General features: G+C 37.0%; 1 protein-coding gene across 2 annotated transcripts; it reads right to left on the reverse strand.

Moving 5' to 3' along the window:
- Positions 1-393: 393 nt before the first annotated feature.
- HSPA13 (heat shock protein family A (Hsp70) member 13) lies at positions 394-13771 on the reverse strand. 2 transcript variants are annotated; one of them, XM_081087413.1, is made up of 5 exons: positions 13735-13771; positions 11663-12003; positions 6612-6825; positions 4679-4846; positions 394-3383 (listed from the first exon to the last, which is right to left on the reverse strand). In XM_081087413.1, the coding sequence occupies exons 1-5, from the start codon at positions 13757-13759 to the stop codon at positions 2716-2718; spliced, it is 1416 nt and encodes a 471-aa protein (XP_080943539.1). In that variant the 5' UTR covers positions 13760-13771; the 3' UTR covers positions 394-2715. The 2 variants fall into 2 exon arrangements, with proteins under 2 accessions (XP_080943539.1, XP_080943540.1); XM_081087414.1 differs by lacking the exon at positions 13735-13771 and adding an exon at positions 5855-5893 and having other exon boundaries at positions 11663-11873.
- Between the last annotated feature and the right edge of the window lie 644 nt (positions 13772-14415).

Below are 14415 nucleotides of genomic sequence, written 5' to 3' on the forward strand. Positions count from 1 at the left end.
CTGCAAGCTCAGAGGCCGGCAAGGCAGGCGGGGAACGTTGGTTTCCTCCGTCACTGAAGCAAGCAAGCCTCATGTTCAGTTTAAGCTGCCTGGCTGCCGGCCGCCATCTTGGCTGGCAGTTAATTTGCATATCTTGCTTATTAGCCAATGGGAAGGGTAGTGGTCGTATGCCAATTACCATGTTTCTCTTTTATTAGGTAGGATACTTCTAGGTCAGGGAAATAAGCAGAAAAGTAAGCAATTGCAGAGACAACCAGGATTCAGGGAACTAGGAAACAGCTGTTGAGGTCACACGCCAGGTCAGCTCTAACCCCAAACCCCACTTCCTTTCTTATTTATGAACCTCAGAAAAGGACTCAAGTCTAGTCCTAAATGGAAAAAATAGAATATAGCTTAAAACAAACTGCAAAGTCATATTTATTTACATTAAAATATGAATGACCTGTATACACACAAATTTAAGAGGCACAATCTGTTATGTACAATACATGTTACACAGTAATATCCGTAGATACATCAGTGGTTTGAGTGAAAACACAGTACCAAAACATTCCTGATACAAAATAAATTACTCATTCACATAATCTAATTATACAAGACATCTAATATTTTAAAAGTTATATACCTCAAAAAACACTAGCTAATTGTATAGCTAAAATGTAATGTTTGTTTTATGAAGAATGTCTTCAGATTGTTATACATAAATGATCAGTTTTAGAATCCATTTTTATCTTTTAAATAAGCTACATTGATGTCGTCTATATATAGCCTGCTAAAATGATTGAAGACAGACATTACTTCATCTTTTAAAGTTGAAACTATACTAGAGAATATGCTAAACTATTGCCCCAATTCCAACACTGCCATCATAATTTTCAAACACAATTAAGTTATTTAAATTCCAATTTTAGAGTATGAGATTCATTGCCCTATTTTGCAAATTGTTTCCTCTAAAAAAATATTATCAGATTGTCCTAAACTATCTCTTATTTTGGAGAAATTCAAGTTTTAAAAAAAAAATCTTAAAATGCTTTAGGTTAAAGCTGATTCTGTATGTAGAGATTTTGAGAAATTGAACACTTTAAAGAGCTTCATAAAAAGATTGTTTTCAGTTTTAAAATCTATTAAAGATTTATATGAAGTCCAAGAGAACACTTGAATATTTTCATAATGCAGTGAAGGTTTCATCTTTGGCATTTCTCCATTAGTTCTAAAATAAAATACATCAACGAACATTTTATATTTTTCTATCTACTTCAGACATTTTCTGTACACAAAGTGTTTGAAATTTCATTGCTAAGGAAGTTTTATAGATCTGCAAAGAAGTGTTAACATTTAGCTTTTTATTGAGAAGTTGAAATGTTCTGATGTTGCTGAAATGAATTTACTCAGTTCTTTTTCAGTAACTGAAAATTCAACATCCTGTCAAATTTAACAATGGATAAGGCAGACAAAATTTAACAAAAATATTGGCCAGAATATAATTTTTTAATAATGATATGAAGCATGCCTCTATTAAGGAAAAAACATGAGCATCACAGAAACAAAACTGCTATATTTTCTTTCTTGGTCCCTCTAGCTTTCCTAAAAGGAAATACACCAAAACAAAACTGCTACTAATGCTGATTGGTAGAAATTTTTCACATTGCCTTCCATATTAGATTTCCACATTACTTCCAATATCCACGGATCTTTTTCTCTTCATATACTAACCTTAAGGCTAAAAATTGTCCAAGTGTGACTATTTTAAAATGACAGTAGGAAATAATAGCAAGGTTTTTATAAGTGAGCATATTTTTCCTCATTCAAAACTAAATATGGGGAAAAATCTCAGTAAAATTGAATCAGATACCAGCTACATTACCCAGGACTAACTGAAAATAAGCAAAGAAACAAAACAAAAACATAAAACAAATACTGTAGCTAATTCCTGCTATTTATCAATGTCTGCAAAAATCTTGAATAACAAAAACTGACAGTAACGATGGTTTTATTGTCACATGAATGTATTTTAAAAAGGCTATTAAAAACTCCCCATTGTTTGCTAACCAGGCAGAATCATGGAAATCCAAGCAGCGAATGATGCACAGCAGATAAAGGAACTAGAATATATAAATTGGGTATTTTCTACTATCTGGTATTGGAACATTTGAATAAATTTATAGCTATTTCAGAAAGAGAAATATATCCAATGAATGTATTTTAAAAATCTGGAGAATGCAGATTACATGAATAGATACATAATGGGGTATTGAATCTGTGAAAGTAATTTTGTTATACAATATGGCAATTATTGAATATCACATATATAGCTTATATTAATACTTCTATCTCCCAGCCAATGCTAATACCTGACATCAACACCATCCTTCAAGTATAGTTCAAATTATTAGTTACATGTGATAATCAAGTAAATTAATTGGCAGTAGACAATGTTCACAGAAAACAATTTTAAGTGCATATGGTTATCTACTTCCAGAATCCAGAAAATATAGCCATCCATGCTCCTATTCTATCATTTTAGAAGTATTTCAGGAATGGGACCTCTCCAAAATCAAACAGGATCAATCTGGTCACATTAAATCTTAAAACAAATGTTATGTAAATTTTGTATATCTAAATGTTGCCTTTTAGGTAAATTTTTGAGATAGTTTAGACACTTTTTTTTTTGAGGAGGTGGTCTGATAAGATCACAAATAATCATTCTTCCAAAATTCAGTTGAAATTGGTCTTTTGTAAATGCTTATTGGGAATTTCTAAAGCACTGACTTGAAGAGGCCAAGAACCTCCATCAATCCCTGCTTGGATAGCCACTCCCGTCACCACTGCCAGGTCAGGGTCTACAGACGTGTTGGGATCCTTTCCAAAGAACTCCTGAATGACTTGACGGATTCGAGGAATACGAGTAGAGCCCCCAACCAATACCACCTCATCAACTTCAGTCTTTTCCAGGTGGCCTTCTTTCAATACTTGCTGAATGGGCACCAGTATTTTCTGGAAGAGATCTTCATTTAGGGTGTCAAAGAGCTCCCGTGATATTTCTGTTTCAAATAAAACCTGACTTTCTCCACTTTTCTTTTCAGAAAGGCCAGCTCCAAACATGCTGCTTACATGGTGGCCATCTGCTGGGGACAGTCTGTCCTTTGACAGTTCAGTGTCACTACTCGGAGTTTCCTTCTTGTCCTTTTCCTCTACTGTTAGTAACACTGACATTTGAGCAGATTGATGAAGAGTCAGATTTAATTTGACCATTTCCACAGCTTGTCTTAATCTGTGAATTTCCTCTTTCCTAGAGGGTAGGAAGCCATATGTTTGATAGATCTGTTTATATAAGTACTGAAGCAATCTCTGATTGAAGTCCTGTCCTCCAAGTTTATTGTTTCCTAAGTTAAAAATAAAAGTTTATATTATAGTTATTCATATATGTGTATATACATGTACTTATTCAGCATGTATGTATAAATATAGTTTTATTGGAGTAACAAAGTCTGTATTGAAGATATTAAGATTTTATTCATACAAAAAATGATTAAAAATAACAGGGTTGAGATGACTTTAACTCGAATGCATACTATGAACTAAACAGTGCAGCCATGGCTGATGTAGAGCAATGTTCTGTACATCAGAAAGTGGCGGGTTCCATTCCCTGCCCCAGTCAGGGCATGTACCCAGGTTGCAGGTTCGATCCTGGTTCGGGTGTGTGCAGGAGGCAGCCAATTGATTTTTCTATCCCACATCAATGTTTTTTTCTCTCTCTCCCTTCCTAAGAACAAAAGAAAAAAAAAAAAAGACCTCTATGCCTTTCCACATCCCAGTCCCAGGAAATTACCAATACTCTCTGTTGGCTATACTCCTACTTATAAAAAAAAGACCCAAAAAACAAAAACAAAAAACAACAAATGTGCACATCTGGGTTAACTTTTTTAAATGATGTAAAAGGAAGTATCTCTTAATGATATCAAATAGTTTTTTCAGAAAATAGATTGAGAACACAGATTGGCTTTTAAGTAACAATTTAGAAACACTTCCTAAGAAGAAAGTCCTTCTTATAATTAAAACGTACCAACAGGAATTTTTTTCTTAAAAAAAAAAAAAAAATTCTTTGCTTGTATGGTTAAGAGCTGAAAATCAGAAGAAAAAAAAATAACTTAAAAGGAAAAGAGTAATAGAATATAAATTCCCAGCACTAAACTTCATTCTAAAGAGAGTCCAGTTAGGAGGAAGTCAAATGCAGAAGTTAGACTACTTATAACTTACAGCTCCACTTTTCAAACAGGCTTATTCATCCCTTAAGCTAAATTAAAACAAAAACCTTTCTAAAAGATTTAGAATGCAAAATCCTATCACTTCCTAAAGAATACTAAAGATATCTATTTTGTGAAACAGATTACCTAATGAAATCAACTGATCACTCTTCATTTTAAAAGAATTTCTTCCTTCTGTTCCCTTTGCCATAGCCATGAAAAGCATTGGCTCAGTGAGCTACCACTGGCAGTGTATTTATCTGACTTATAGGATGCACAGTCATTTTTTGTAAATACATATAAATGGAGGCATAAAATTACATATACAGATTACCAAAATGAAGTCAAAGAATACTGAAAAAAATTAAACACTTCACACATTAGATATGCTAATGTGTCTAAACCTCTTTACCTCTCTCTATATTTTTTCTTACCTGACATTGCCCTGGTTAGAAACATTCCTCCTTGTTTATTCAGTAATGACACATCTAGAGTTCCTCCGCCCAAATCTATCACCAAGACATGAAAGACATCAGCCTTGTGGAGACCATAGGCCATAGCTGCCGCTGTGGGTTCATTTATTACCCTTAAGATCTTCAGTCCTGTAAGATGGGTTGGAGGAAAGAATAGCTCATGAGAAGACACAATAAAGACATTCAATCTCACTCAACCTCACGTTAGTGTCTTCTAAAGATCAAATTCTGCTGGTACAAAACACTCCATTCAGTAATACTGAGAAAGAACAGTCATAAACCCAATAAAACTAACATAATGTTATTGTTCCTCTAAATAGGTATCATTAAAATTATTCTAAAAGATTATAATAGAATAAAATAAAGACCCAGATTCAGTGGAATATATAATTCTATTCTTAATTCATACTTCATTTAAACAAAATTCTGAGCCTCTTCTCATTGTCATATTTTACTTGGGAATTTATTTAATCATTATATATCATAACATACTGCTATGGAAATGAGATAAATTTACTGTGCTCTTCTGTTAAAAATGAAAGATGAATAAACAGAAAATAATTTTAAAAATCTAGATGAGATGCTCTCATAGCTATAATTATACTTTTAAAGAGTACTTAAAATATAAGACCCTCAAATGTGAATCTAAAAAATACAGCTAATCTGATTTTGATTTGTTATCTATATGCAGGCAAAGGATCAGATTTCCTTGAGCAAAATTCCTGCTTTAAACTAACTGCCACACGAGTGGTCTGGAAAGTAAGAAGGCTTTCTGTATCAGGAGCCATAAAACTATTCAGACTCTTAAGAATTTAGTCAGAGATCGTAATACCCTTCACCTTAGTTCTCTGACTTCATCACTCACTCTGCCCTGGCCACACTGGCTAATATACTATCTTCTTAATAGCAAATTCCCATTTTGTGGCTTCCCCACTGGCCATTCACTCTCTCCTGCAATATAATTCCATTTCCTTGGCTATCTACCTTGCTTCTCTTAAATCTGCTTAAATGTTATTTTCTCAATGAGGCTTACCTGACCACTCTCTTTAAACCCTGCAAGACTCCCTATTCTCTAACCTTTTTGTTTTTTTCCCCCCATAGGATGTTACTTTCAGATTTTTTATCTAGGTTTCCTACCAGAGGCCAGGTTACTCCTCCAGGGACATTTGGTAATATCTGGAGAAAAAAAAGATTGTCACCCTTTAGGTGGTGAGGGTTCTGTTAGCATCTGGTAAGTAGAGGCTAGGGATGCTGCAAAATATCCTATAGTACATTGGACAGTCCTCTACAACAAAGAATTATCCAGCTCAAAACCTCAATAATGCTATAGGTGAGAAATACTTAACAAGTATATTAAGTACCCCATAATATACTTATCTTTGTGCTGATTTTGAGTTTCCCTCTAGTAGAATATAAGGTCCACGAGAACTGGAATTTGTCTGTTTATATAGTTCAGATTTATATTTATATAAGGGATATAACTTTTCAATATAAATTCCATGAGAACAGATACTAGTATATATTGAGACACTCAGATTTGTTGAATGGTGTTAAATGAATTCTCTCCCACCTCAAGACTTTTTAAAAACATTATATTTGTCTTAACATTAAAGAAAGTTTAGAAGAAAAAACTTGTTTTTAACATGTGTCCATGGTATCTTGCAGCGTTTGTCATGTGCCTGACTGGTTGTTGTCAGTTATATATTTTATATTGTCCTATAGACTTTCTTAATTATCATCTGCAAACTTATATCAAAATCCATCTAATTTACCTGACATATAGTTTATGTGCTTAGTTAGTTAGGTGGTTTGCAAAGGGATACATCTTACTATAGAAAATTTTCAGCCTCAGAAAATTTTGATAAAAATGTAACTCAGGCAAGGGTAATATTACCTGCAAGGTTAGCAGCTTCAATTGTTGAATTTCTCTGTTTTAAATCAAATTCTGCCGGTACAGAAATAACTGCATTGGCAACTGGCATTCCAAGATATTCCTCTGCCATTTCCTTCAATTTCAATAGTAGTCTAGAGCCAACATATTCTGGGGAAACGGTGATGGTCTCATTACTTGTCACAGAAAACTCAACCATTCCATTTTTGTTTAAAACCTGTGAATAATAGGAATAAACTTAACTAAGGAGGTAAAAGACCTGTACTTGGAAAACTACAGGACACTGAAAAAAGAGATAAAGACATAAACAAATGGAAGAATATACCGTGTTCGTGGACTGGTAGAATCAACATCATCAAAATGTCCATACTACTCAAAGCAATTTATAGATTCAATGCAATCCCCATTAAAATACCAATGGCAGCCCTGCCAGCTTGGCTCGGTGGTTGAGTGTTGACCTATGAACCAGGAGGTCACGGTTCGATTCCCGGTCAGGGCACATGCTGGGGTTGTGGGCTGGATCCCCATTGAGGGGCATGCAGGAGGCAGCTGATTGGTGATTCTCTCTCATCATTGATGTTTCTCTCTCTCCCTCTCCCTTCCTCACTAAAATAAATACAAATATGTTTAAAAAAATAAAACTCTCTACATCTTAAAAAATAAATAAAAATAATAAAATACCAACGACATATTTCACAGGCTTAGAACAAACTCTACAAAAATTCATATGGAATGAAAAAAGATCCCAAATAGCCCCAGGAATCCTGAGAAAGAAGAACAAAGTTGGAGGGATCACAATACCAGATATCAAGCTATATTATAAAGCCACTGTTCTCAAAACTTCCTGGTACTGGCACAAGAATAGACATATTGACCAATGGAACAGAACAGAGAACCAAACCCTTATGCTCAATTAATATTTGACAAAGGAGGTAAGAGCATACAATGGAGTCAAGACAGTCTCTTCAATAAATGGTGTTGGGAAAACTGGACAGATAGATGCAAAAAATGAAACTAGATCACCAACTTACACCATACACAAAAATAAACCCAAAATGGATAAAGGACTTAAACGCAAGACGGGAAACCATAAAAATCTTAGAAGACTCCATAGGCAGCAAAATATCAGACATATGTCGTAGCAATATCTTTACCAATACAGCTACTAGGGCAATGGAAACTAAGGAGAAAATAAACAAATGGGACTATATCAAAATAAAAAAGCTTCTGCACAGCAAAAGAAACCATCCACAAAACAACAAGAAAGCCCACTGCATGGGAGAACATGTTTTCCAATGCTATCTCTGATAAGGGCTTAATCTCCAAAATTTACAGGGAACTCATACAACTTAAGAAAAAGAAGATAAACAATCCAATCAAAAAATGGGCAAAGGACCTAAATAGACACCTTTCAAAAGAGGACATTCAGAAAGCCAAGAGACATATGAAAACATGCTCAAAGTCACTAATCATCTGAGAGATGCAAATCAAAACAACAATGAGGTACCATCTCACACCTGTCAGAATGGCTATCATCAGCAAATCAACAAAGGACAACTGCTGGAGAGGATGTGGAGAAAAAGGAACACTCCTGCACTGATGGTGATGCAGACTGGTGTAGCCACTGTGGAAAACAGTATGGAGTTTCCTCAAAAAGTTAAAAATGAAACTCCTACTTGACCCAGTAATCCCACTTCTAGGAATATATCCCAAGAAATAAGAAACACCAATCAGAAAGGACATATGTACCCCTATGTTCATAGCAGCACAATTTACCAAAGCTAAGATTTGGAAACAGCCTAAGTGCCCATCAGCAGGGAGTGGATTAGAAAACTGTGGTACATCTACACAATGGAATACTACCTGCTATAAAAAAGAAGAAACTTCTACCATTTGCAACAGCATGGATGGACTTGGAGAGCATTATTCTAAGTGAAATAAGCCAGTCAGAGAAAGATAAATATCACATGATCTCACTTATATGTGGGATATAATGAACAACATAAACTGATGAACAACAATAGATCCAGAGACAAAGAAACACTGAACCAGACCGTCCAACCAGAGGGAAGGCGGGAAGGGGTAGGGGTGAGAAGGGGGGGGGGGCGGTATGAGATCAACCAAAGGACTTATATGCGTGCATAATAGCATAACCAATGGACAAGGACACTGGGGCAGTGGGGGCTTGTCCTGGGAGTGGCCAGGGAGTGGTCAATTGGGGAAAAAGGAGACATATGTAATACTTTAAACAATAAAAAAACCCTGTGAATAAGATTTGCAAAGAGTGTAAAAGCATATATACACATACATACATATAAACTTACACACACACACACACACACACACACACACACACACACACACACACTGGACTTTAATCAAAACTTACCTTTACCTTTACAAGGTCACAAAATTCATTTGTAATGTACCAAGTACATTTATTATGATTAGAGGTTATAAAGTTATACTTTAAAATCTATAAAATGAATCCACATCATAGTTTTTTGATAACAGAAAAATAACATTCATCACTAAGCACATAGCTGGAACATAAAAGATTCTCAATATATATCTGTTAAACTAAAGAAAAAATGGATGATGAAATATAAGGAATAATAGTTGCTAAATTATGTATGTGACTAAGGATTTTTTTTTCCCTCTTAAAATTAAGTTGTTCCAAAATTAATAGATAACTGAAAGAATGTTCTGGTACATATCAGCAAGAATAATTTTAGTACTTCATTATGTTCTTAGCCAAAAATCAAATATCAGTTACATTCTTGTATCCATGAAAATATGTATTAGCTCAATATCCCTGCTAATGTAGTTTCCATTTAAAAAACTAGATTAATTCTAAAACATTCTATCCTAGATTCACCAAGAAGACTGCACTAACGTCAACAGTAAAGAGAATTAGTCTGGCCGAAACCGGTTTGGCTCAGTGGATAGAGCGTCGGCCTGTGGACTGAAAGGTCCCAGGTTCGATTCCGGTCAAGGGCATGTACCTGGGTTGCGGGCACATCCCCAGTGGGGAGTGTGCAGGAGGCAGCTGGTCGATGTTTCTCTCTCATCGATGTTTCTAACTCTCTCTCTCCTTTCCTCTCTGTAAAAACTCAATAAAATATATTAAAAAAAAAGAGAGAGAATTAGTCAGTTCTGAGTTATTAAGAGTATTAACCCCAGTCATTCTAGACCAGTGGTTCTCAACCTGTGGGTCGAGATCCCTTTGGGGATCAAACGACCCTTTCACAGGGGTCGCCTAAATACATCCTGCATATCAGCTCTTTACATTACGATTCATAACAGTAGCAAAATTACAGTTATGAAGTAACAACGAAAATAATTTTATGGTTTAATACAGTTCCTCATGAAGGAGCAACATGAGGAACTGTATTAAAGGGTCGCGGCATTAGGAAGGTTGAGAACCACTGTTTTAGACTATATATCTAGCTTTCAATCAAGAAACCTATATGATGAATACAAAAGCAAGCTACAGACACTATTAAAATTAGGTTCAAAGACACCAGTACTGTCAGAGCCCATATGAAACAGAAACAGCAACAGAATCAGATTACTTAGAAACTCATGGACAAAAAATGAAAAAAATGTAAATATATAAATAATATACCTCAAACTATAATTTAGAAGAAAATTTATAGTTTTATATTATTTTTATCATTGCATAAGATTATAAATTAATAAAGTTTCCTAAGAAACTAAAAAAGAAACTTAAGAAATGCATGGAGAATTTTTTTCTACTTTGAAACAGATTGAAAAATTGAGAATTTTTATGGATGGATTCAAATAAGCAACACTGATATAACTATCTAGTATTTAAAAACCTATCATTTAAAATCCCACTTTGTATTATGTATACAAGAAAAACACTACATGAAATAAACATTTCAATGTTTAAAAGAAAAATCCCCCAGCAAAATCCAAACCTAAAAAATACTTATATAGAAGTACTAGGAAAAAAAAACAAAAAACAACAAGTGGATAGGACTGGAAAACTATTGTAAACACAATAAGAGTACAAAACCATTTTAACACATTAAGAGACAATTTTACTACATAAAAAATTGATACTCTTAACTGCTCAAAAACAAAATTATGTCATCAGGAAAAAAGGGAAAAACTACTGAAAACATATCACAAATGTATTTCATGACATCAGAAAAGATAAAACACTCTCCACCTCCCAAAAATAGGACAAAGAACAAGAAATGGGTCACTAAAGAAAATAAAAATGTGAAGAAAGTAATTTTTAACTCTGACCTCACTAGAAATAATAGGAATTGATGCAAGCTATCACTTTTTACTTTTCTATTGGCAAAGATTAAAATAACTAGTGAAGATACAGGCACTCTATAAAACAGTAGTTAAGAGCATATAACCTTTTCGGTGCATAATTTGTCAATATAAATCAAAAGCCTCAATACATGTGTACATTTGACCTATCAATTTCTACTTCTAGAATTCAAATTTAGGAAATTATCAGAGAAATGTAAAAAGATATATATAAAAGGATACTTACTGAAGCTCTAACATTAGTGGGAAATCAAGGAAAAAATAAAATTTATTCTGATAAAAACTGGGTAATTAAGTACTTGAATGGTCATTCCATGAAACCATGAAGGATAATGATGTGAATGTATTGACTAATTGGCAATACATAAAACAGAATGCCTAATTTGATATTTTTTACATATACACGTATGTATACACTCAATATGTGTATACTTATGCAGAGAATATAACCATCCATCCATACGGTACATGGGGCTTCCTTAGCCTTCCTGCTACAATGAAAGACTGAGGTGACGACATTCTAAGGATGGCAGAGCAAGAATGTAAGATGCTAAGTCTTTGACAGCACTGTGGAGCCACTGAATTAGCTCACCCTGGACCTGCCATGAAATTGCTTGTTATACAAAAGCTTCCATGCAAATTGAGTCAGTTGAAATAAAAAGTTTTATAACTTGTTGCCAAAGCATATAATTGAAACAATAATCTGATCTAAAATTAAAATAGATTTTAGCTTAATTACTTACCTTAAATGGGTATCTGCCAATCTCAGCCTCCAGCTCTTCTGGGGTAAAAATCTTGCCTATGAATCTTTTGGCATCATATATTGTGTTCTGAGGATTTGAATCTGCCAGCTCTAAGCTTTCATATCCCACATAAACATCATGGTCAGTGAAAGACACCATACTGGGTATGCTGATATGGCCATTTTCATCTGGAATGACCTTTACTTTTCCTGTGCCAGGAAAAAACACCCCAACAGAGCAGTAGGTGGTGCCAAGGTCAATGCCAATCACTTTAGGAGTAGGCAATGGTAAATACTGTTGTGACAAATAGCCAGCCAACAGGAGAGTCAAGACAGCTGATCCTGAAATACAAGCAGATTAAAATATATGTCTTATCAAACTGGTACAATAAGCTAAATTACTATAGTAAAGTCCCTTTAATATCTCTCTTTGAAACAAGACTAAAAAATACACTCTCAAAATATTTTCTTTTATAATACTAATGGTAACACTTCTCTCAAACATCAAGTTTTTCACACTGTAAATTGACAGCACTTAAAAGGAGGTAACAAGAAAAGCAAAAAAACTTATTCGTCTATTTCACATGGGTGGATAAAGGAATAAAAAGTAAAAACATTTCAATAACAATTGTGCTGACATTGACAGGAAAACTCATTCTTCTAGGGCAAATTAAATATAATCCAATTTCTTGGTCAATTGATACTTGATTTTATAGCTTTATAATTAGCTTTAGTTATCATTATTAAAAAGAAACTCCATTATTAAAATTTCCACAGCAAAACCTCGCTTATTATAAGGCTAAAATGATTTATCCCTGCACTAACCGGTTTGCTCAGTGGATAGAGCGTCCGCCTGCAGAGTGAAGGGTCCCGGGTTCGATTCTAGTCAAGGGCATGTACCTTGGTTGCAGGCACATCCCAGTAGGGGGCGTGCAGGAGGCAGCTGATTGATGTTTCTCTCTCATCGATGTTTCTAACTCTCTATCCCTCTCCCTTCCTCTCTGTAAAAATCAATAAAATATTTTTTAAAAAATTATTTATCCCTTTATCTCCTTTTTTATTTAAACAACATAAAATCGATATATTGGAGAAAACGGTTTTGAAAGCTGCTTAGAGATTAAACTGTCAGTTCATAACAGAACATAGTGAACTTTCTCTGTGTTGAAATATCAATTAAGGGCACACTTCTATCAGAAGTAGCATTTAGAGAAGCATCCAAGTGTGTCCTGTAAACCTGATGGCAACAGAAGCGGAAGCTCCTTGCGGGCAGGTTTTGCTCACTGCTGTATCTCCTACCCCAAGAACGGTTCCTAGCAAACAGCAGGTGTTCCGTCATCACTGATGAGAAAAACAAGTATGGACAAATGCCCGATGAAGGAAGGTGTCACCTCGGATATTACAATTGAGTTATTTGGCTTCAGGAAGCTATGCTAACCTCCTGTGTCGTCATGTTACCTAGGACCTAAAACGTCAATCTGTAGGAGTCTGTTTTTACTAATTGTTAGCTCATCCTCACGAACACGTAATTCAACCAAGTGAAACCAAGTGCCCAGCCCACTTTCCCCTCGCTCCTACGTGCGGAATTTCAGAAGCACCTCATCCCCGTTGGTCCGGGGAGCGGAATTCTAACCAGGACTGGCAGAGGAGCGCAGCGCGGCACACCGCAGAGGCCCGGCTCTCCAACCCCAGCCCCGCGGGGGCGCACGGCCCGGCGCAGCGGGCTCCTCCCACAAAGGGGAGCTGGAGACGCATGTCCGAAGGCCCCAACTCAACGTACGATTCGAAATCGACGTTGTTTTGGAAAGAACTGCTCCCAGGCCTGATGTCCCTGGGATGGACGCAGAAGGATGCCGCCCGCCCTGCGTGGTGGGCCTACCGGGTCGGGGCCATCCTAGAGGCGACTCCTAAGCGGCTCTCTGAGAAGCCCCAACCCGCCTCGAAATCACCTTTTCGGCGCCTTTCCTGCTGCGCAACCTGGATCTAGAGGGTGTGGCCATCACCCCCACCCATCCGGCTCCCCGCAAACGCTCTAGTCAGTGCCCACACCAGCGACAGGGACCCCGGAGCACTGACCTAAGATCGTCATCTCTCCGGCCATCACAGTCCCGCCGAAGAGGTTTGGGATGACTGTACCAGACGGGAGGCGCCGCCCCCACGCCGCCGGGCGGCCCGCTGACCCCTGGGAAATGTAGTTCTCTTGCTCTGACGCGGCCAGGAAAGCTACGTGTCGGACCAGAGAAAGGACTTTCTTTACCATGAGGTCGCGAGGCTGAGAACCTCCATTCAACTGCTGCCAGGGACAACAGAGCCGCCCTCCCATGCAAGGACTGCCGAGCCAATTGGGCTGAGGAGGAGGAGAGTCAAGTAGAGGGGCTGGACTTTACTCATCCAACCGGAAGCGCCTCGGGCCACCGGAGGTAAGAAGTCTCTCTAGCACCGCCCTGCCGCTTTGCTTTCTGGGTAGTGTAGTTTGAGCCTCCCCCAGTTCGCCAGAGGGACAGAGAGGACCGCTAGCTTATTGTGTGTGTGGGGGGGGGGGGGGGAGGGGGGGGCGGGAGGGGTCTGTGTGGGGAGGAGTGGGGAGTGTTGCGGGGAGGGGCCTAAGGCCAGATTCCAGCCTTTGTGCGTTCACCCTGTCCACCTTTAATGCGCGCTCCTTCCCCTGTGATGTAGATTCTATCTAGATGGACTTTCCCCAAACGCTGCCTAGCTTCCCTAGGATCCCTGCGCGGTCGGGCGTCCTGAAACTCCAAT

The sequence above is a fragment of the Myotis nattereri genome (genome assembly GCF_964212035.1).
Source record: "Myotis nattereri genome assembly, chromosome: 3".
NCBI classification, from domain to species: Eukaryota; Metazoa; Chordata; class Mammalia; order Chiroptera; family Vespertilionidae; genus Myotis; species Myotis nattereri.

What these genes read in the sequence shown, in the direction of transcription:
- HSPA13 (XM_081087413.1), bottom strand. Translation starts at nt 13,759, where the DNA reads ATGGCCGGAGAGATGACGATCTTAG. An exon ending in CGGAGAGATGACGATCTTAG is followed by an intron (nt 12,004 to 13,734) that starts GTCAGTGCTCCG and finishes CTTGTATTTCAG; the next exon opens with GATCAGCTGTCTTGACTCTC. An exon ending in TTGGCAGATACCCATTTAAG is followed by an intron (nt 6,826 to 11,662) that starts GTAAGTAATTAA and finishes TATTATTCACAG; the next exon opens with GTTTTAAACAAAAATGGAAT.